The sequence below is a fragment of the Zosterops lateralis genome, assembly GCF_965231275.1.
Source record: "Zosterops lateralis genome assembly, chromosome: 5".
In the NCBI taxonomy this organism is placed as follows: Eukaryota; Metazoa; Chordata; class Aves; order Passeriformes; family Zosteropidae; genus Zosterops; species Zosterops lateralis.
In genome coordinates, this window is record NC_139766.1 from 44964894 (window position 1) to 44986387 (window position 21494).

The following is a 21494-nucleotide window of genomic DNA, read 5'->3' on the forward strand; positions in this document are numbered from 1 at the left end:
AAAGCATTTTAAAGGAGTTCTCAAAGCCATTATTATGATAAACAATGAAGAGGCAGGGTCCACTGAAGTCTGCAGGGAGTACCAGAGCTGGTCACCATCCTGCTACCTCTGTCTCTCTGTGTTCAGGTCACAACACACTAATAGGTGGCCATGTGAAAAGCCAGCCCCCAGAGCAGGGCATACAAGACTCAGTCCCACTGACTTCCAGCCTTATGCAACTGATGAGACAGAGCCAAGCCTCCACCTGCCCTTTTGCTACATTCAGAGAATTAGTCAGTCTGCAAGACATTCTTCCTCACAATAGTCTAGCTACTAGTATTGCACCCAGAACTGGCTGTTTTCTGCCTCCTCCAACACAAAACTAAAAAGCCTCAATGCAGGTACTACATAGTGCACCTGAGGGAAAGCAAAAGGAAGCATCTGATGCAGATTGCTGCAACACAAGGGTTCACAAGCAGACCAGACCATTAACTGGTAAAGTGTCCTTAAGCATTACTAAAGAGACAAATCCATGTGCTGATGTCATCTGCTGATGACAGACTAAGGCTGGGAGAGCATTTGAGACAAGTTTTGTCCCCTGTTGGCTTATTCCTTCCTTGCAAGATGTTCATGCATGCCATGTTGAATGTAGTTGAAGGCAGGATTCTGGCTATGAAGCCCCTCTTCAACAAGCTGACAGGTGTCCAGCTGGGAAGTGAAAAGCCTGGAGTTTTCCCTTGTAGTAACCTTTTAATTTCTTTTAATTTTTTTTTTTGGTTGTTGTTGTTTTGTTTTGTGTTTTAATGTACTTGCCTTTTTCCAGCCAAGAAAAAGGAGTACAAACCAAAACACACATTGCAAGACTTGCAACTGTGTGTTGTGCCCAACAGTTTTCTCTGAGATTAAGTAAACTCCTTTCTCGGTAAAAGTAACTTGACTTCCTGAGTTGCTGTTGCCTTAGGGCCGTTCCAAGGTTTCAGTGTGTTTTGCAAACTGAAGTGGAAGGAGCTGTATTTTCAAACCTGTGGTGCTAAGTATTCTCTCCCAGATCATTTAAGATGAGATGCTTGCGTAATATTCCTCTGTAAAGCTATAAAACACTCATTGTTCATCAGGACAACCACGGAACCCACTTAAACGTTGAAACTTTTTGTTTTTACCCTTCAACATCAACTAGTCTAAGGAGAAAAGCCTTGACACCAAAGGTCCTGCTCATATTCAAATGTTAAATCATGTGTTCTACGTGGTTATTGAACCAGCTTGAACTTATTCCTGTTCTAATCTATCAACATGACTTCGTATTGAAGTCACTTTACTGGGGAATTTAGTCTATGCATGTACATCACAAAATTTACTCTAGGCTCATGCTTAATTGGAACAAAATGCCTCCTTGGCATTTTTCCTTCAAAGCTATCCACTTTCTACAGTAATAACTTTCTATAGTAATAACTAACCCCACAATACATGCTGTCCACAGGTATGGCTTTAGCTGACCAGGAAGCTGCAGGATCAGAGAAGTTTCCTTAATTACAAGGACGTCAGATATAACTTCCTTCTTTGCACGTATTTGTTTCACTGACACTCTAGTTTGTCAAGTACATCCTTAATCGAGTGTTTTTTTCCTTGTGAAACAGAATGTGGTGTAGATTTGCATCAAGCTATATGACTAAAATGAGAGGAAGCAGAGCACCAAGACCAGCGGGCAATTCTCCTCTTGGTCTCATGCATAAGGCCGCTATAAAAGCATTGGTGGTGCACATGAAGTGCCCAAGCAGCACTCTACAGAGCTCAGAGCCTGAGTCTCCCTATGCCAAGAGAGGTGGAAACCTGATTCTTGTTTCTAATCAGCTCTATTTGTTTGACTGAAAGTGTCTTTTGTTATTAACAAAATTGCTGTCTTCGAAGTTTGAGTGACCTGCTGGCTTTCTCTTGCTCAATAATAGAATAAAGTTCTGTCTGTCCTTTTACTGTTAACAGCTTTTACTTGCTCCCTTTTCCAGAGGGGATGAGAACTAATCTTTTAACTTTTCTTTTTGTGTTGATTTGTGATTCCTCAACATTTCCAATAATTTAACCACTCTTTTCTGAACCCTCTCATTCCCTAATATCCAAAGAGATGACAGACAACTAATTGCTGTAAATCAATGCAATAGTTAGCTTTTTCTTACAAATACCCTTTTCCCAATGAAAAGTGCTTATTTATGAACTTAATATTACAGATTGTTTTATTATGTCTGCTGAGACCAATGCTTATTGCTTTTTATTCTACCACTGGAATACCTCCCAGTGAGAAGTCATGTGAATACAGAAGCAATAGCTTTGCTACTTAACTCCTACAGAGTTCATTGCCTGCTAAATGCCATCTGGTCTGGGTTCTCAGCGCCCAAAAGGCAACTGCAGCACCCATCTTTGCTGTTTAAAAATCACATATATGGTAGTCATGTTTGTTACTGCAATAGGAAGGAGCTCTGGAGCCCAGAAAGAACTCATCAGCCTCCCAGGGAGGCAGCAGTGCTGCCAGGAGAACATTTAACTCCTCCACCATTTCCTCTACTCCACTACACCTTTCTCTCATAGGGATTTCTGTTCTAGAGTTGAGCTCTCTCCTGGCCCTCTATTTGAGCTGTAAACCAGTATAACTTCTAGGTTTCCACCACATGGATAACTCTGGGGACTCACCAGTGTTATTGTAATGCAGCCCTGACCCCCCCCCTCCTTCAGATGTTTTATCAACTCACCTGAACTGCAAACTTACTGGCTTTCCTCTGGATGGGACCTGTCTTGGGGAGAAACCACCTTAAAACTTCCCAGTCATCAACTTACATTGATCAAAGAGGAGACTCAGGAACATCTTAAGCATACGCTGTAGGTATTCCAAGAGTGAGGACTACTGGGATTGAAAAAAAAACAACAGGAAGGAGCAGAATGCTTCCTCTCAAACACCATTCTGTTCAAACATTCTAAAATGTGAAGTGCCAGAGTTCAGGTCCCCACTCAGGCTTGCTCTGAGGGAAGGTGAAGCAGGTATATCAGCTCAAGAGGTGGCTATGGCCAGAAAGGTGGGAAAAATGCTGGCAGACTGGAGGAGAAGAGGATACATGTCCGAGCTACATAAGAGTTCACATGCTGTTTTAATCAGTGCACTTTCCACAATACGGTGGCAGAGCAACAGCCAAAGAAATAAGGTGAATCACACATACTGTATGCCATTGCCATTACAAGAGAAGTAAATGCTGCACTTTGTTAGGAGCACAGTTCTGAGATGCAGGAGGCCCTAGAGGACTATCAGCGTTTTGGACAGAGAGGGTTAAAAGACGGAGTAGAACCCAGACTGGACTAGATCAAGCCTTTCCTTCTCTCCACCACCAAAAGTTTGCTCTGGGAGTGAAAAAGTCTGAAAAAGCACAGACCTACGAGCTGCTTCTATTTGTGCATGTAAGGATTTTGCATGCTTGGTGCTAGTGGAAATGTGTCCCACAGTTCTGGACTTCACCAGCAACCGCCTGACACAGGCGCCTGTCTCCCTCCTCCCTGAGCTGGTTCCTTCCCACTTCCCTCAGTCTCCTGCATTTTGTTCTTAAGCACTCAAGCCAGGAGAACAGTCCTCCAAGCAAGGCAAAGCTTTATTAAAAATGACTCCTGATTAAAAAGGGGTTTTAAATCCTTTTGTAATGATGACTGGATTATCCGCATCACGCTGCATTACGCAACTGAGAATAAAGCAGCACAGAGCAAGGGGTAAAAGCGTTGTCTCCAGCAGAACCATAACTTCCTGGGCAGTTTGCAGTTCCAACGCTCACCTGTGAGATTCAGATGGGATTAGGTGCACCTGGTACATGCCAGAGAAGCAGAATCATGCAGAAAACTTGTATGATACAGCAGCTGCAGCTGACACGGCTTTCAACCAAAGGTGCTGTTTCAGGGAAACACTGATGCTAAATGCTTCAGGAAGCACAGCTAAGACTAGTAAACTCTGAAGCCTGGCATGGGTCTGCCATAAAACATGACAACTTGTGATCCCATACTGGTGATAAACCAGAGGCTGGTCAAGAACTGCCTTCAAGCTGCCCAACCTCACTACAAAGACCATGCTGCCAGCATCCACGCTGGTGCCCACGGGAAGGAGCAGCCATGCAGCAAGTGAACAGTGCTCAGCTTCCCCTAGCCAAAGACACCTGGCCACCCTTGTACAGCTGCCAGCTTTTAATGGGAAGCACAGTCTTAGCATCTGCAAAGTGCTGGGCCAGAAGTCCAAGTTACTGCCCAAAATGGCCCACACCTAAGCATCTCCTCATCACGTCCTCTTCAGCCCAATGGTTCGTTGGGGGGGGCATTATTTATTATATTATTTTTTTTTCTTTTTTTTAATCAGATCCCTGTCTGAATCGCTAAACTGAACATGATCCTGCCACGTTTGGCAAGGTTTTCATAACATTGTGTTGAACTTCACTGTAGGCACTCAAAAATGTGCATGTGTGTATGTACATAACATGCTAAACACTCTTTTGTTAGAGAAGTAAGATGTGATTTATTTCAAAGAAGGACAAAGAACAAGTTAAAACTAACAGGCAGCTTCAAAAGCTTTGTGATAGCTTTCCATTACAAAAGACACAGAAAAACGTAATTTTTTATTTTTCCTGATCTCAGAGGAAGGTTCCTGAACTTTTTTTTCATCCAAGGAAGTCTTTAGTTTGGCTGAGCCTTTGAGGCACAAACACATTGCTCAGGAAAACACGCACACAAGACTCACTCTTGATTGTTTATTTCGGCACCTCACCCTAGGAAGGCTCCAAGCTGACCACAGCAGCTACTTGCTAAGCTGAATTATTTGCCTATGCAAGCATCAGTTAAGATCCTGCCAAAATCCAGTAATGATCACCTCAGAGCCGGTAGGGCTCCCTCTGGGCACACACATGCTCCTCTGAGAAACTACAAACTTCTTGCTTACTCAAGCTGCCATGAAAATGTCACCAGTACTGGATCACAGCATGATCCTTCAACATGACAGCATGAGTGAGACTCCCTGCCCAAAACTCCCGACAGTGCAGGTTCAGGTATGCAGATCTGGCTGGACCTTTTAGTGAGGACAAAGCACACTGCAGTTTCACTCCCTACATAGCCCTCTGGCACCATCATGAACCTGAACAAAAAGCATTTGGAGATGACCAAAGTTCCAGAGTGAGGCTCACATTGCCTCCATTTTCACCCACTGAACTTTTCTACACAATTGTCCACCAGAAGCTCAAATGATGATAAAGTAAGAAATATTCTCTTGCCCAGCAGATTTCTGGGATATTGAGATCAACAAAAAAAAAAGGCATCTCTTCCCAACATCCCAGTTGTCTTCCTTCACTCCATCTCAATGTGAAAACAGGTGTGGGATGTTCAGAAACAAGTATGAAGGCTGCTGAAGCAGAGCAGTTAGCTGTAATAAAATATAAGCCTGAACGACCATAGAGAAAGTTTTAACAAAGGAGATGGCTTAAAAAACACCCAAACAAATAAAAACTCCAAACCAAAATGAGTAAGAAAGCTTGAATTACATATTCCTGACACCAAGAGCTAAAGGTGCTCAGCAGGGCATGATTTCACCAGCGCATTTTCCAGGCAGGGATGGCTCAGTCCTGGTCCTAACAGTGTACAGTGAAAGATCCATGTATTAAAGAGGTCTGTGAAACCAGAGGCACGACTAGTTCCCATGTAAACTCCCACTGTGTCTTCTACTTTGCTGCCAGTCAAACATTTTTCCTATACTGTCCTTGAATTTGAAGGATGAGTGAAGTACTTGGGAGTGTATGTGTTTGTGTTCAAATCCATCACCACTGCCATTCACTACATCTACAAGATGTTGAAGAAGTTCAGAGCCATCAAAGCTCTGAGCCTCAGAGACCCTGTGCTGAGCTGGACTGTAAGGGGGCCCCAAGGCAGCACTGGCACATGCTCAGGATGAGCAGGCTGCCCTCAGAGCCCTGAAGCTGCAGCACGATCGCCTGACTTCACAGAAACAAATTCCTTCTTTCACACTGTAGCCATCACTTAGTGCCCAACCAAAATAGATCTAAGCTGTTAGGTAGTAAAAATAACAGCAACCGAGAAACATTATGTCAGATCACAGGAAGGGGAAGCTCTTTTTTGTAAGATTTTCTAAATTTAGCCACTTTGATATACCAGAGTCATATGGATAGGAGAATTTTCCAAATCTAGTGCATGCATCACTGTCTGAAATAAGAGCCTGAAAATCTCGGACAAAGAAAGAGGCTGTTCAAAAGGAAGATTTAGAGAAATGCACCAGGAGCTGAAAACTCATCTGATTATGCAATGAGTGTAAGTAGGCCTGGTGCTTGCTGCTGACTCCCTGGTTTGGAAACCTGCCACCAAACACCCTCTGCTTCAGCACACTCAACCCCATCCAGCAGTTCTGCCTGTAAAACTGTGGTGGGTTAACCCTGGCTGGATGCCACATGCCCACCAAAGCCACTCTATTACTCCCTTCCTCAGTGGGACAGGGGAGAAAAAATACAATGAAAGGCTCATTGACATAAGAGCAGGGAGAGATCACTCACCACTTGCTGTCATGGGCAAAATAGACTCGACTTCAGAAAAATATTTTTTTTTAATCTATCAAATCCGAGAAGGATAATGAGAAATAAACCCAAATCTTAAAACACCTCTGGCCTACCCAGTCCTTCTTCTTGGGCTCAACTTCACTCCTGACTTTTCTCCTCCTAATTTTGTCTACCTCCTCCCTCTCCAGTGGCACAGAGGGTCAGGAAGGGGGTCTGCAGTCAGTTCATCATAGATCACCTCTGCTGCTCCTTCCTCCTAAGGGGAGGACTCACACTTTTCCCCTGCCCCAGTGCAGGTCCTCTCCCACAGGATGGAGTTCTTCATGGACTGGGGTCCCCCATGGGGTCATTAAGTCCTGCCAGCAAACCTACTTTAGTGTGGGCTCCTCTCTCCATGGGTCCACAGGTCCTTTCTGGAGTCTGCTCCAGCAAAGGCTTCTCACAGGATCACAGCCTCCTTTGGGCATCTACCTGCTCTAGCTGCAGTTGCTGCTGCAAGGGATTTTGGTTTTTTTCCCCTTCTTACATGCTATCCCAAAGATACTCCCACCATTGCTGAAGGGCTTGGCCTTGGTTAGTGGTGAGTCCATCTTGGAGCCATCTGGCATTGGCTCTGTCAGAGAGATGGGAAGCTTCCAGCAGCTTCTCACAGGAGCAAACTCTGTAGGGCACCATGCAGACCAGGAGAGGAAGCACAAAATCTCCACCTCTTCCCCTCACTGCAATAGCACAGACATATAAAAAGAGTAAGTTTGTCCATCTTCCTCTGTCTGGAACGTCCTGGAAATACTGAGAGGTCCACCTGCTCATTTCTATCTGAAGACAGCATCCTGGCTTCTTGAAGATACTGTCCAGATGAGGCTTCCCCAAGAAAGCAAACCCACACAAAGGACTACCCAGAAAATACTTTAAGCCAGAACTGATTATTCCAGCTCTCACTGCTTGTTCCTAGTTGGGCTGCTCAGCAATACAGTCATGCAAGTTGGAATGACTCAAGAAGTTCAGCAGTGAGACAGAGGCTGGCTGGCTCAAAGCCCACATTAAGGCAGTGGAGGCCAAGCCAGCAGCTGTTCTCTCAACCTACAGCACACTTCAAAAAAACATTTTAGACCCAGAAACAGCTCCCTATCATTAAGTGAGAGTTTGGCACCACACTGAGCTGTTGCTCAGTCAGACACCAGTTTGTCTGGATTTGCAATTTCCCATGCCCTTTGGCTACTCCCATGTGTGTCTGCAATTTGCAAGACGCCTTCCATAGAGCAGATCTCTCCAAGGTAGGCAGAGCAGCCGGGCTGCCACCCTGCTGTCACTTCTGCTCCAGCTCCTGTGTGTCCCATCATGACTAAATCTCCCTGCTAAGGAAGGTCATTGCTCCTGTGAGCCACTCACGGCTTCACAGATGAAGAATTACAAAAATAAGGGGACAACTAAGTTATGTAGCTGTCTCAAGTCTCCCTTTGGTCCCATATACACAAGATCCCAGCTGTTAAGCTCTTTTTGGAGGAAAAAGAAAAAAAAAAAAAGAATTCTACATAAACAACTTGAACTATTCCCTATCACACATCACAATAAGTACAGCTGCGTATTATTATTACACATTGAGGATGTAATCCTGGAAAGTGCAAAGATCAGCAATTTGATGGACAATCATGCTATTTTCTCCATAATGTAGTAAAAGGGAACATGTGTACAGACTGGTGAGTTAGACACAATATAAATATAGAGAGAGGGTGGAAAGATAAAAATTCAAATGTCAGGAAGGTCAATATTAGATGACTACTTATCAGAATGGATCTTCATCACCAGCTGTTATCCCATCTTTTGGTACTTCATTCTTTATTGATCTCAATTTATCTGAGAATTTTAATGAGAGATGAAAATGCAACTGTTCAGACATGGGCAACAGGAATATTTAGAGTACAAGGCTGATGTCAGACAGCCAGCCTCCGGGTCCCTGCCTTTTCATCCTCCACACTGTACAGCCTGTGCATTTCAGCTCTGCACATTGCTAACTTCTTGCTTTCTAACATTATCTGTTCAGAGAAAAACTGCTTGCCATCCACATCTGACTGCTGCTTTTAGGAAAGAGTTCACAGGGAGTGGAGAAAGGTACTAAATAGCCAGCAACAGAGTTCCACAACAACAGCTAGAGATGCAGCGGGGAGCTGCTGCACCATGCAGACTCATGGTCTGTATTGCAGGACAGTTTGGCAGTTCTGCTGTGTCCATCACAGACTTTCAGAAACAGCATGATAAAGATGCCTTTTTTTTCTGCTGCAAGAAGCTCATCCTCTGTATGTTGCCCATGTAGAAAGGTTCTTCCTAAATGTGAGAACACTTGTTTTGGGATAGCTTTGGGACAATCAGCCCTTCTAGCAGCCCTTCTAGCAGTCCTCTACTGCCAACCTTGCACTGATACAGAAGAAGCAATGCACTGCACATGTCTCTTAAAGTCAAGCAAGGCCAAATCACTTCAATATTTTTCCATTATGTGGTTTCATGAGGCAAAAACTTCCAGATGCATTGGAAGCAAATTAGGTCAAGCACCTCTCTCTCAAACCAAACCCTGCAGGTTTTGATGCTGTGGAAACCATGATCATGAAATTAATTTTTCAGGAAGTTCATAAACAACCCTACCCTGCTGCATGGCAGGATCTGTCCCTTACCAGATACCATTGCTCACTGGGTATTGCTGGAGAGAAAAACACCTGCTAAAAATGTAAAGAACATGCTCCAAGAGGAATTCAGCACACAGACTGGAAAGTTACTATGTACAGATCATTCAAGAAACAAGTCTTGAGTTAAATGTGCCATAATCTTGGATTCTATTAGGACAAAAGCCTACAATATTAATTTTATCACTAGTTGTTTGTGGACATGAGGCACATAAATCCTTGTCTTACTACTGTTGCACCTTGTTTTGTTCCTTTGTTTTGTTCTTGGCACATTGTAGCAGGAAGAGACCAAAAACTCTACAGAAAGTGATGGGTACCATGAATGAAGGAGGAAGGAGATTTCCCAGAACAGTGTAAGTTCCCTCAGATAACACATATAAAAATGCATCTCTAGACTGGACTCTTGGCAAACATCACCCTAAAACTGGGTAAAAGAGATATCCTGGTATTGCTTTCATAAAGAGTCTTGCAGAAATGCACTTAGACAAGCTTGCAAAATCCTGCCAATAAAAGCCCAGCAGAAGCCTCCCATCATCTTATCAGCACAATTCAATGTATCCTGGATGAACAACAATACAGCTGCTTCCTGGAGTGTTCAAGCACCAAATCTGGGTCTGCACTTGGCAATACAAGGCACTTCTGAACAGGATTTGAGATGGAACTTTATTTTGTGCTGTAGGTTGCTTGTCCTCAGAGTTCAGTTTAGTCTGATCTTCACAAAGTGCTCAGTTTAATGAGCTTCCCAGCTGAAGCTCCTTGCTCATCTCAAAGCTGTTGTCTGGTTCATGCAGAGCTTGCCATGCTCAACTGCCAATTCAAAATTAATGCTACCTTGTAAAGTCCATAGGTCCTGGACATTTTGACACTCATCCCCCAGGAATCCACAGCTAAAACCAGTAAGGAGTGTACTCAGTACACCTTTGGGTAAAGCTCAGAGCTCTGGTAAATGACCACTGGGAAAACAAAAAAACAAATCTGAAATTAAGGTCTTGCTTTAAACCACAACCAACTCCAGCAGGCAAGCACTCCAGCAGCCACAGCTCAGTCTGAGCACAGCCTCCATCCACCAGCCACAGACAAGTCACCCCTAACCACAGAACCTGCGTAAGTCTGAAACCGCAGTACCACTGACCATGTTGGCAACTTGATCAGTGTTACCACCAAGCTTTAGCCAGGAAAACACCACAAGCATAATATGCCTTCAGCCTGCAGCAGCATCCTGAGGCGGAACCATAAGCCCTCAAAGGTGGGGATGTTCAGTCCATCTGAACATCTCAAATTAAATTTCTAACAAAGCCAATCAGCCATTTTCTTTCACAGGTCTTGCACTCCCCTGATCTCAGTTCTTACATCTGGTTTCTCAGAAAGAAATTGCCAGAGGACAAAACTCTCCCAGCTGGTCTAGCTGGAACAAAGGCCACATTCACACAGGTGACCTTGCCACCCAAGACTAACCTTCAGCCATGCAACAGCTTCTAAAAACACCACTGCCTCCTCATCCTTTGTATAAGACTGCTCCTTCACACTGTGGTCAGCAGAATCCCATCAGCTCTTCTGATGTAGGCAAGACCACCATATAACCAACTATGGAGGCAGGCTGAGACTCCTGTAACCCAACTGCATTACTTTCTCAGACACAGGTAAGTTCTTAGCTAGTCAAAAGCACTGACATGCTTTGTTTGCAGCAGAGGAATTTGGTGGTTATAATTCACACAGTAATTTAGGCACTCCCTTCATACTTCTTGTCCCTACAAGCTCTCAGAAACAGGCATCCCACAAGGACCAAGCACCTGAGAAGAGGTGATCTTACTTGGCACCAGCCTGCTTATTGTCACAGTTGTCCACATCTGTGTGACAAGCACAGGTACCACAAATAAGGAGAGGGAGACAAAAGGACATAACTGATTATCTCGTACTCAACCCCCAGAACACAATTTTCTTTACATATATACAGAAGTTATTCTTCCTCTATTCATGATGGGGGCAGGGGGGAAAGGTAGAAAAAAAAGATTGTATACTGATGACTTCCAAGAATTCAAACCCCACACAGGACTTTCCATTAAATAAATTTTTTCCCCTTCTTCCCTGGTAAATTGCTTTCAAGAGCCAAACAAGTAGCCACCACTATTACTAGCAAATTATTAATTGGAAAGCATGCAAGGCTACCACAGCTGCCTGCTTAATACTGCAAAAGCAATGGGCACCACAGCATACAGGAGAATTACCTATCAGATGCACTCTTATTTTGTTTGTAGACTGATAATGTCTTTTCACATCTTTATTCCAATGTCAAGTAACATGTTCACATCCCCAAATGACAATGATTCAGCACAGCTGGTGATTTTCCACCATCCTCTCCTGAGATGCATAAGGAGTAGGCCCCCGTAACACACCTCCATGTGGATTGTTCACATGTTAAATCTCAACTAAAACTTACATGGGAAAACTTTTCCCACTTCAGTGTTTGCTGTATGTATGTATCATATCACCAGATGTGGGAGCACACAAGACAATGCATAGCAAGTTTCGTGACACCTGTGTCCACCAGGCTGAAGCAGCACACAAATCAGTCCTCACTTAATCAACTGATTCCAGAGAGGGGAAAACCTCCATCAACAGCTAACCTCACCCTCACAGTCAGTAGCTTTTAAACAGATGTCATGCAATGAAACAAAGAATCATTTGCTACCCAGCAACTCTTTATAGGTAATTTCCTGCAGAGACAAATTTCAGCAACTGTAATAAAAAACGCAAACCAAACCAAACCAACAAACAAAAAAAAAAAAGGAGGAAAAAAAAAAAGTACTGAAGGCCAAGAACTCTGCTTTGCTTCACTAACCAAACCAAAAAGATCCACTCAACCAAATCTAGCATCTCCCTGGTTCAGTGGTGGCAGATCAAAGTCCAGAGGCTTGATGCCCAGAGATGACTCCCATGGGGAACAGGTCAGGACAAGACAAGTTGTTAAGGGACAAACCAGAAGAGCTTCCCTGTACCAGAGCTGACATATCAGGAAAGCTTTCTTTTATCATAATATATGCATAGGAAATTTTGTGTAAAGAAGAGGCTTCCTTCAAGCAAGAAAGAAGATTTCTTCAAGCAGTGTTAAGTGTGCATGTCACCATTCTAACTTCCAGTAATTTTAGCAAGTTCTGTATTAAGAACTTTAAAATAAAAGCCCCCAAACACACACAATACAAGGTAACCAGACACTGCAGAACAGCTTCGAGAAGGCAATTGAAAAACCTCAGCCTCTCCTCTGGCATCCACATTCCCTCCCGTTCCTGCATCCTCCCAAGCCATGTTGTCAGGCACAAGCCCAGGCCTGCACTGACTACTTCAGTTTTCTCTAAAGGCCGATTCCCACATCTGTATCCCACCAGGGACAGTCCTGTGGCAGCCATCCACACTGCATATCACACTCTTCCTCTGGCAATTTCTCAGCTTTCTCCAAGACCACAGAAACATTTGTTATCCCTTTCAACATGTTTAATTCAGAGGATGCCACAGCCACCAAACAGGAGGACTTCAAATACACAGGTTAATATGAAGGGAAACTCTAAAATCCATGGTGGCACATAGGCTACTACTGTGTTTCTACTCTACTGTTACCTACAGCAAGTCACGCCAGCCAAGGTTGTCACTTAAATAGCACAGAAATCAGCTCTAGACAGTAAACTAAATTATCCATGCTAGAGCCACAGAATGACAGTAGCTTCCCCAAGTCCAGCAACCAACCTATGCTCTTCTTCTCCTGAACCTGTTTGGCTTCATCCTGCCACCCACATCATCCATGCCCAAAGCTCACATGGTACTGAAGTCTTGTCCCACTGTCTGCAATTATGCTGCAGGACTCTGCTGAAACCACATCCTGTAGGATAGTGTGACAGCCCCAAAACAGCCATAGCATTTACTCTGAAAGTCAAACAAAAAAGACTCCATCTTCAAGTGGGGAAAATAGAACGCTGCCTAATGCTAGTGTCAGGATCTGTAATAAGTAGGTGTTGGTCTACTTGGCAATTGACTATGAAAAGAACCCCAGCTACCTAAAGCATGACTACAGAGTGGAATTAGATACCTGACATGAGGCGTTCACTGACCAGCAGGTAAGATTTTGAAGCAACTTCTGAGCCCTTCTGACGAAACCAGTCTCACCCGCTCTCGCCTCACCTTGCATGGGGTGACTCGAGAGCATGACACACCATAGGATCTTCCACCTCTCTGCCTCCATCCAAGCCACCAAGGGAGGGTCATGATAGCTTTTGACTCCAAGGCAGGGCTGGTGAGCATAGTTCACTTTGAATCATGTGCATAAGGTGGCCTAGTTAGCCCTGCTCTAGCCACGACAGAGAGACTTACAGGGGAACTACAATATGATACCTCCATCTGTACCCCTTAGGGTGACTGGCAGTATAATCCCTGCTTCTGCTCATCCTCAATGTGGGAGACAGGCAGAGTAGAGGCCTGTAGTCTCTTCCCTGCTCTGATACCTCAACAAGGAGATAGCAAGGCAGATGGCAGATGTGCACTCCCTCTCCATAGGAGACGTCTTGCTAGTCCTCCAGAACCTTTCAAAGCTCCCCAATAGCTCTGGAGCATCCTTTTGGACAGGGGCTGCTAGGCCCACACAGTATCTTTGCCCATGGCTATTTGTTGTCATTTGTTGAAAATCCACATCACCTTACCTTACTTGTGACAGCATTTTGTCCATCTTCTGCAATGGACAAAGACCCTGGCTTTCCTATATCTACACTCATACAGCCCCTTCACAAGGCAGGAATAAAGGAAAGCTGCCAGTCAAACATAATCCCTCCCAGCCCAAACACCAGAAGAATCACACATAGGACACCAGGACACCTTGTACAAAAGACAGTCTGGAAGAGCACCTGGTGACCCAGACCCAGCCTAGCACAGGGCAAGGGGAAAGCAGCAGGGCAGTTAGCAGGTGCATATGAATGTGAGCTTGGAAAATCCAGTCACACTTGTCCAAACAAAGCACATGTGTCTACTATCAGACAGATAGCAAACCACCTCCACCTCCCAATCCCAAATCACTTAATAACTTACAGGACAAGAATAACCTAAAAGCTCTTCAGTCCAGGGGATAAAAGAATATCACACACAAATGAAGGCATTTCACAATCCCTGTGATGACCCAGTCTTGGAGAGGTGAACCCTTCCTGCTGGTCACTCAAAGAGGGATATGACTTTCTTAGCCTGGTAGGGACACTTCTGTTTATATATAGTGCAAATGTAAAAGAAAAAAAAAACAGTTTAACAGACTGAGTTGTTATCAGCCAAGTGGATGACTGCAGCCGCAAAGCACACTGAAATTCCAGCTCAGATGCCAATTCAGTTACTATTTCACCCAGCTACAAAACTGTTTCAAACAAAAACTTCCTTAAAAGGACCCTAACAAGGCATTTTTATATGACTTTCATTCACTGTTTGCAATAAACCCTCAGAAAACTGAATCCAGAATCTCGATTTTTATTAGCCATTTCTACACACAGTAGCCATATTCCTAGAGTATTTCTGCGTGTATTATCAGTGGAATTATAGTGTACAGGACAGAGAGGAAAGGGAAGGAGAGGAAAAGCAGAGATTAATCCTGAACTCGTGAACTCCCTTTTTGAAGGGGATTCTATTAAAATTTTTGGATGACCAAAGAATGCACCATCGGTTTCATGAATGACGACACAGATTGCACAACCACGCAGAGAGCCAGACTGCACTTCCATTTTTGAGCACAAATTTGGCAGTGTCTACACAGAAATATTTCCCTTATTAAGGTCAACTGGCTGCAAAGCACTTCTTCAGTGCAGTCCTAAAAAGCCCACAGACCTATTTAAGTATTAGGAGCATTGTAATTGCCAGAGATTTCCACAAAAAGAGCTTGGAAAGAAACACAGACATCTCCCTCACTACATATTTTCGTTACATTAGAACCCTCTCTTTCCTACACCTTGTCAAAAATGACACCAACCATGAATCACTTGCATGACAGCAAGCTTGGCAGCATGACTTAAACATGCATACCTCCTGATCAACAAAATTGGGTGGAAAAAAATGTCTTGAGCTTCATGATTGCCATTTAGGGGCTCCTAAACAATCTTTTAATCATTCAACAGATACACAGCAAGGAATATTTTAGATTAAATGCAGACATGTAGGCTTCCCAAGTCAAATCACAGTTCACATTTTTCATACAGTCCAGATCAAGCCTGATCTAGATTTAAGCATCATCCATGACAACAAGCAGGTTTCTCAATAAATTAATTTAATCACTCTTCAGCATTTCCACAGATCAGCCTCGCCTTTCAAACATGTTTGTCTGCTTGTGTCCTAGCTAAAGTCACACAGTATCCATGTTTAAGAGAATCGTTTCCTGCCCCAAGGCAGAGTCACACCTCACACCTGTGCCCCAATAGCAAAGCCTGAATTCCCTGCTGGAGCACCTAAAAAATGGTGCAATCCCCTTTCCACAGGCAGCATCACCCAGGTGCCATTCAGAGACCTGGCACACAAGCCCCAACTCCTCTTGGGCTCAGCACACTGCTTACCTGTGCCTTCCCTTCCCAGCACATCTGGCCAGGCTCCCAGGTGAGAGCAATCCTTTCCCACCTCTAAGGAAACCTATGTGGCACAGCCAAGTTGAAAGGAAAAGGCCCCTCAATGCCCCTCTCATGCTTCTGAACCCACTCTGACCATCACTGGGGTCAGCAACAACACCAACTGCCTGCAGTCAGTCTGACTCCTCTTCAAATTTCCCTTTTAAAGCATCTTCTACTCACAGGGAGAAAATGGACAGCTATAAACCATTCACCAGTTAAAAAGAAATAAAGGAGATGTGTGACTGGAGACTAGAATTCAAAAGCTAAATCTTCAAAAGGTGCACATCACACTGCATATCCACATATCTGCTGTCTTGACTAATTTTGGTGGGTTTCTGGGGAGGGTTGTTGGGGTTTTTTTCAGGGGTTCAGTGGCAGGTTTTTATTTTAGTTTCCAGGGGTTTTTTTGGAAAGCAGATTCCATTGCCCTAAGCACATGTCAGCAACAAGAAATCACTCAGCATGTCTCACAGCATGGGTTCACCCCCCCAGTCCCATGGCTCTTACATAAGAGAGCAGATAGAGGGAGATACAACTGATGGAGCCAGGACTCAGGGTGAGGAACAAACAGATCTCCTTATTCTAAACGTCCAGAGGGAAAAAAGAAAATCAACAAAAACCAAGAAACCAAACCCCAAAACAAGCACAAACACCCCACACCTTACTAATCATTTGCTTATGAACAAATTCAGCACCACTGCTTGCTTTAAATCAAATCATGCTACAGTTCCCTGCACAATTTCAGGCTACCTCTTAATAATGTTCCAACACACCTCCAACATGGTTGTTAAAATGCAGATTTCTGGAGCATTGCTCACAGCCCAGAGTGTGTTTTGATTTCATGCTGATTTACACATCAAAGCACCTTTCCCATGGCACCCTGCAAGCTGCAGAGCAAACCCAAGCAGAGCAGGGGGGACACTAGTTAGGAGGCAGTACCTGCGCACACAAAGTAAAACAGATGCTGCTGGAAAACATCACCGATAAAAATCACAGCTTTAGAGGTGACAGCTTTAAAAAGCACCAGAACTAGACACGTTCCAGAAGAGAGAGGCTATGCTTTTTTCGTTTGAGGAAGGGAAAGGAAGGAAAATAAAATGCTCTTGAGAACAGCTCCAAAAGGCACAGTCTGGGAATCACTTCTAGGTGAGACACCTAAACAAAGAAGATGGAGTATTCTTCTCTCTTCAAGGAGGAATGCTTCCCGCTAGAGACAGGGCTCAGAGAAAGCTCTTTTTACACAGGGCTATTTACACAGGCAGACCAACACACCCATTGTCTACCAGGAGGAGTTTTCCTGCATTCAGATAGACTGCAGCATAGGCCAGGTTTTGGGGCTGGAGGGTTGATGGGGACACCTGCAATGTTTTAGGCATATCTATTCATGTTTACAAATAGCTACAAGGAAGCGGGAGCTGCAGGATAAAAGGAATTAGGGACAAAAAAACCCCAACACTACAGCCCATTCAAAGAAAGGAATCAAAACAAGGAGGACAGGTCAGAGATTTTTCAACAACAGCACTGTCAACCCTCAGGGCCAAAACCCCAAAAGCTGAGAGAAAAGGTGCAGACAAAGGGGGATGTAACACCCCCCTCCTCTCGGAATAGGGTTATTTTAAGCCTGTCTCCTTGGAGCTACCCTAATATTTTCTCTCATGACTCAAACCACCAGGGAAGGGAGTTAGAGCAGAGAAGAAAAAAGAAAAAAAAAAGAAAAAAAGAAACAGAGCTAGGGCTGACCTCATAAGACACCTTTCTAGAAGGGGCAAAGCTCCAGAAGAGATGAAAGGCAAGCTGGGCTGTGCCTTACCTGGAAAAGTGTGTGGGTTGGGTGACCCTCTTTTAAGGCACTTTGAACAGAGGACATGCACAGTGTAGTACAGGCCCGGCCATTCCTGGAGCAGGACATTCAGTTCTTCCACTAAAGGCGTAATAGCTTGCCAAGCTGTCCAGATATTTGGTAGGGACGCGTGACTAGCGATAGACAGAGTGTCTGGCTGCAGAGCTCCCCTGGCAGGCCGGTAAATCACCACCACAGGCACCTTTCCCCGGTAGGCATAAATCTGGTATTTGCCATCTGATCGCTGAACCACGTGGCTGTTAATCTGGACACTGTAGCGTGCAAACAAGCCGGGTGGGAAAATGAATGGAAAGCTATATTCAATCTGCAGCTGCTCGACCACAAAGGACTGTCCGCTCAGATTGGTGCCGTTGATCCACGCCTCTGCGTGGGGCACCTCGTTTTTCACGTAGCAGGGAAATTTGTACCAAGCAGCCGCCCCATTTAAGGGCTTGCATTTGGGTTTGTTGACACAGTAACACAGCCCCATCTTCTCCAGCAGCTCCAGAATGAGCTGCAGATCCTCCCGACTCTGGACGTGGGGCTTAAGAAGGAGACGGATAACATGGGCGGGAAGGAGGCCATGCAGCAAGAAGCCCTCCACGTAATGATGTAGCTGAGTGGTCCTCAGTTCGTCAACCTGGGTGTCGCTGAGCAGTTTCTGGAGCAGCACGGTGGCATCCCGCTGGCAAAAGACATTGAGGATGTCTATGAGCCGCGGCAGATTGTGGAACACGTACTCCCGCAAGGTGAGATGCTCCTCAAAGTAGAGCAGCTTTCCACTCTCGTGCAGGTAGGACAGGGCACTCTGCAGCCGATCCTCCGTCAGGCCTGCCTGCAAGCCCAGCCGGGCAGAGTCCCACCAGCTAAGCCACAACTGCTGAGCTTGAGGCTGGAAGTGCAGCTCCTCCAGCACTTGCCAGGACTTGGGCAACACCCGGTGCAGGTTTGGGAAGATATCCCGGTGCTCAGCCACCGAGAGGAGCTTGTCCCGCAGGCGACGCACCTGGCAACGGTCCTGGCAGCTGAAAGGCAGCACTGGAGAGAGGATCTGTGGGCGGTGGTTGAGAAGATACTGAAACTGGGCTTTCTTTCGACGCAAGTTCTTGTCCGAGACCCCGTAAAAGGCAGCGTGTGGGCTGGAGCAGCGCAGGTCGAAGTCCTGTCCCAGAGCCTCATCCACCTGCTGGACTAAGCTCTGGAGTCCCTCAGCATCCCTTTTCTCCTGCTGAGCGATCTGCTGATGGATGTCCAGGCACTTCTCTTCCAACTCCCGCTCCGCACAGAGATCGGCGTGGGTTCCCACCATGCACACTACAGCATGGGGCACCTTGGAACTGAGCCAGTGTAAGAAGTAGCCCACAGAGGGGTAGAAGTGCTGAGGGACGTAGGCACTCAAATTCACCACCAGCACATACAAGGCTCCAGGGGAGAGGAAGAAAGACTGGATCACATCATAGCTTGGGTCCCCCGCCAGCTCATACACAATGAATGTCAGGCCCCTCTCTGCATCCGCTGTCCAGTCCATCACCTCAATGCCCTTACTGCCTCCTGATAGTCCCAGTGGTACCCGTGGGGCATTGGGTGGCAGTGACAGTGCAGGGGATGTTGTGTCCCCTTTCACTCGGTGAGAGGGCACACGAGAAGGGCTATCCTGTTGCTCAACAGGGAGACGTTCTACCTGCTGCATGACAGGTACCCGAGTTGAGGAATTGTCTTGAGGCTCTGGAAAGGGGCAACACCCAGCTGTCACCCTCCCAATGTCCTGCTGTTGCCCAGGAAACCCTCTATGCTGGGTGTTCCCCGCCTCCAGGCTTCCCATGTCCTCTCTCTGCTCATTTTCCTCCATGAGGCACCGTCTCAGCAGGGTCTTTCCAGCATCCTTTAGGCCCATGAGGACTAGTTTGAGGCGGGGTTTGAGGGCGGGCTGGGAGTGGGCCAGCTCCTGCTGGTAAGCGGCGATGTAGGGGATGCCTTTCATGCACACCTCATAGGGGGGCTGGATGAGGGGGTTGTCTTTGATCTTCCACAGGGTGACGCGGGAAAGCTGCCCGAAGCCCTCAGGCAGGATGGCGATCTGGTTGCCTTGCAGGACCAGCTCCTCTAGGCTGTGGAGGAGCACGATGGAGTCAGGCAGGTAGCGGATGCGGTTGTTGTCCAGCCAGAGAGTGCGGAGCTGGTGGAGCTGGCAGAGGTGAGGGGGCAGCACGGTGAGCTGGTTGCGGCTCAGGTAGAGCTCCTCCAGACTGGGCAGCGCCAGGATGGCAGAGGGGAACTCGCCCAGCAGGTTGGACGAGAGGTTCAGCATCTTGAGCCGCTGCAGCCTGCCGAAGCCGGCGGGCAGCGCCTGCAGCTGGTTGCCGTCCAGCATGAGGCTCTCGAGGGCGCTCAGCTGGCAGAGGCCCTCGGGCAGGGACGCCAGCCCGGTGCCGCTGAGCCAGAGGATCTTGAGGCGGCGGAGGGCGGCGATGCCCTCGGGCAGGGCCCCGAGGTGGCGGTTGCCGGAGCAGTCGAGCTCCTCCAGGGCGGCCAGCTCCAGCAGCGGGGCGGGGAAGGAGGGCAGCTGGTTGTGGTCGACGTCGAGGGTGCGGAGGTGCCGCAGGCGGCCCAGGCCCTCGGGCAGGCGGCGCAGGCGGTTGAAGCTGAGGTCGAGCTCCTCGAGGCAGCCCAGCTCGGCGAGGCGGGGGGGCAGACCCGGGCCCTCGGCGCCCAGCTGGTTGTGGCTGAGGCTGAGCTTGCGCAGGCCCCGCAGCCCCGCCAGCGCCGCGCCGTCCCCCAGGCCCCGCAGCCGGTTGTGGCTGAGGTCGAGCTCGGCCAGGCGGCCCAGGTGGCGCAGGGCGGCGGCGGGCAGGCGGCCCAGCCGGTTGCGCCGCAGGCTGAGCACCCGCAGCCCGCTCAGGGCGGCGCCCACCTCCTCGGGCAGCTCCTCCAGCCCCCGCCCGCTCAGGTTCAGCGCCTCCAGCTCCCCCAGCGCCGCCGCCGCCAGGGACGGGCGGCCAGGAGCGGCGGCACCGGGGGGAGGCGGCGGCGGTCCTCCCGGCGGGCCCGCGTCCGCCTCGGGCTCGGGCTCGGGCTCGCCGGGGCCGCCCCGCAGCTTCCGAGCGCGCAGGGCGGCCTCCCGCCACAGCCGCACCGCCTTCGGGGGCTCGGTCTGAGCCATGGCCGGGGGAGCGGGCCCGGGCCCCCGCCCCGCCCGTCCCTACCTGCCGCCGCCGCCGCTCGCCATGGGCGCGGCCGCGCTGCGCGTCGCCGCCGCCGCCACCACAGGCTCGGGGCTGCCCACGGCTCCCCGCCGGCACCGGCACTGGCACTGCCGCCCCGCCGCGCCGCCCCGCGCACGTACCGCCGCCGCCGCTGCCACCGCCCCGCCGGGGGCGGGACACGGTCAGGGCCCGGCCCCGGCAGCGCCGCGCCGCCCCCGCGCCGGGAGAGCCGGCCCTGCCCCGCCCCGGGGGATACCCGCCCTCCCGCCTACCGGGCACCGGCCCCTTCTCCCCGGGCAGGGTGGGCCGTGTGCCGGCCTGAGACTGCCGGCAACGCCCGAGGGAGCGGCCCTGGGGTGCCCCGGGGGTGAGCCCGCCTGGCCTGGGGCGCTGGGGCAGCTCGCCGGGCCCCGGTGTGTGACAGCCCCGCCCCGGGTCTCGCTGGGCGCTGTGCGAGCCGCCCGCCTCACCGCGGAGACACGGCAAAACCTGCTCTGTTGCCCCGTGTCGTTTTTTTTCTCTCGGCAAGGGCTGATTTTTCATCCAACCTTGCAGGAAACCGAAGTTAACCTTTCTTCTCGTTCAGCCCGTGTTCTCCCGTGTTGAGTGCGAAAGCC

The 21494-nt window shown here is 47.9% G+C and overlaps 1 protein-coding gene across 4 annotated transcripts in view; it reads right to left on the reverse strand.

Annotated features, from left to right (window-relative positions):
- The window catches only part of MFHAS1 (multifunctional ROCO family signaling regulator 1), a gene marked incomplete at its 5' end in the record, with an annotated part of 34946 nt that extends 14112 nt beyond the window's left edge, over window positions 1-20834 (reverse strand). For all 4 annotated transcript variants that reach the window (XM_083861345.1, XM_083861348.1, XM_083861346.1 and 1 more), the window contains one exon: window positions 17645-20834. In XM_083861345.1, coding sequence (XP_083717471.1) covers window positions 17645-20834 — 3190 coding nt within the window. The remainder of the gene's footprint in view (window positions 1-17644) is intronic.
- Window positions 20835-21494: the final 660 nt, after the last annotated feature.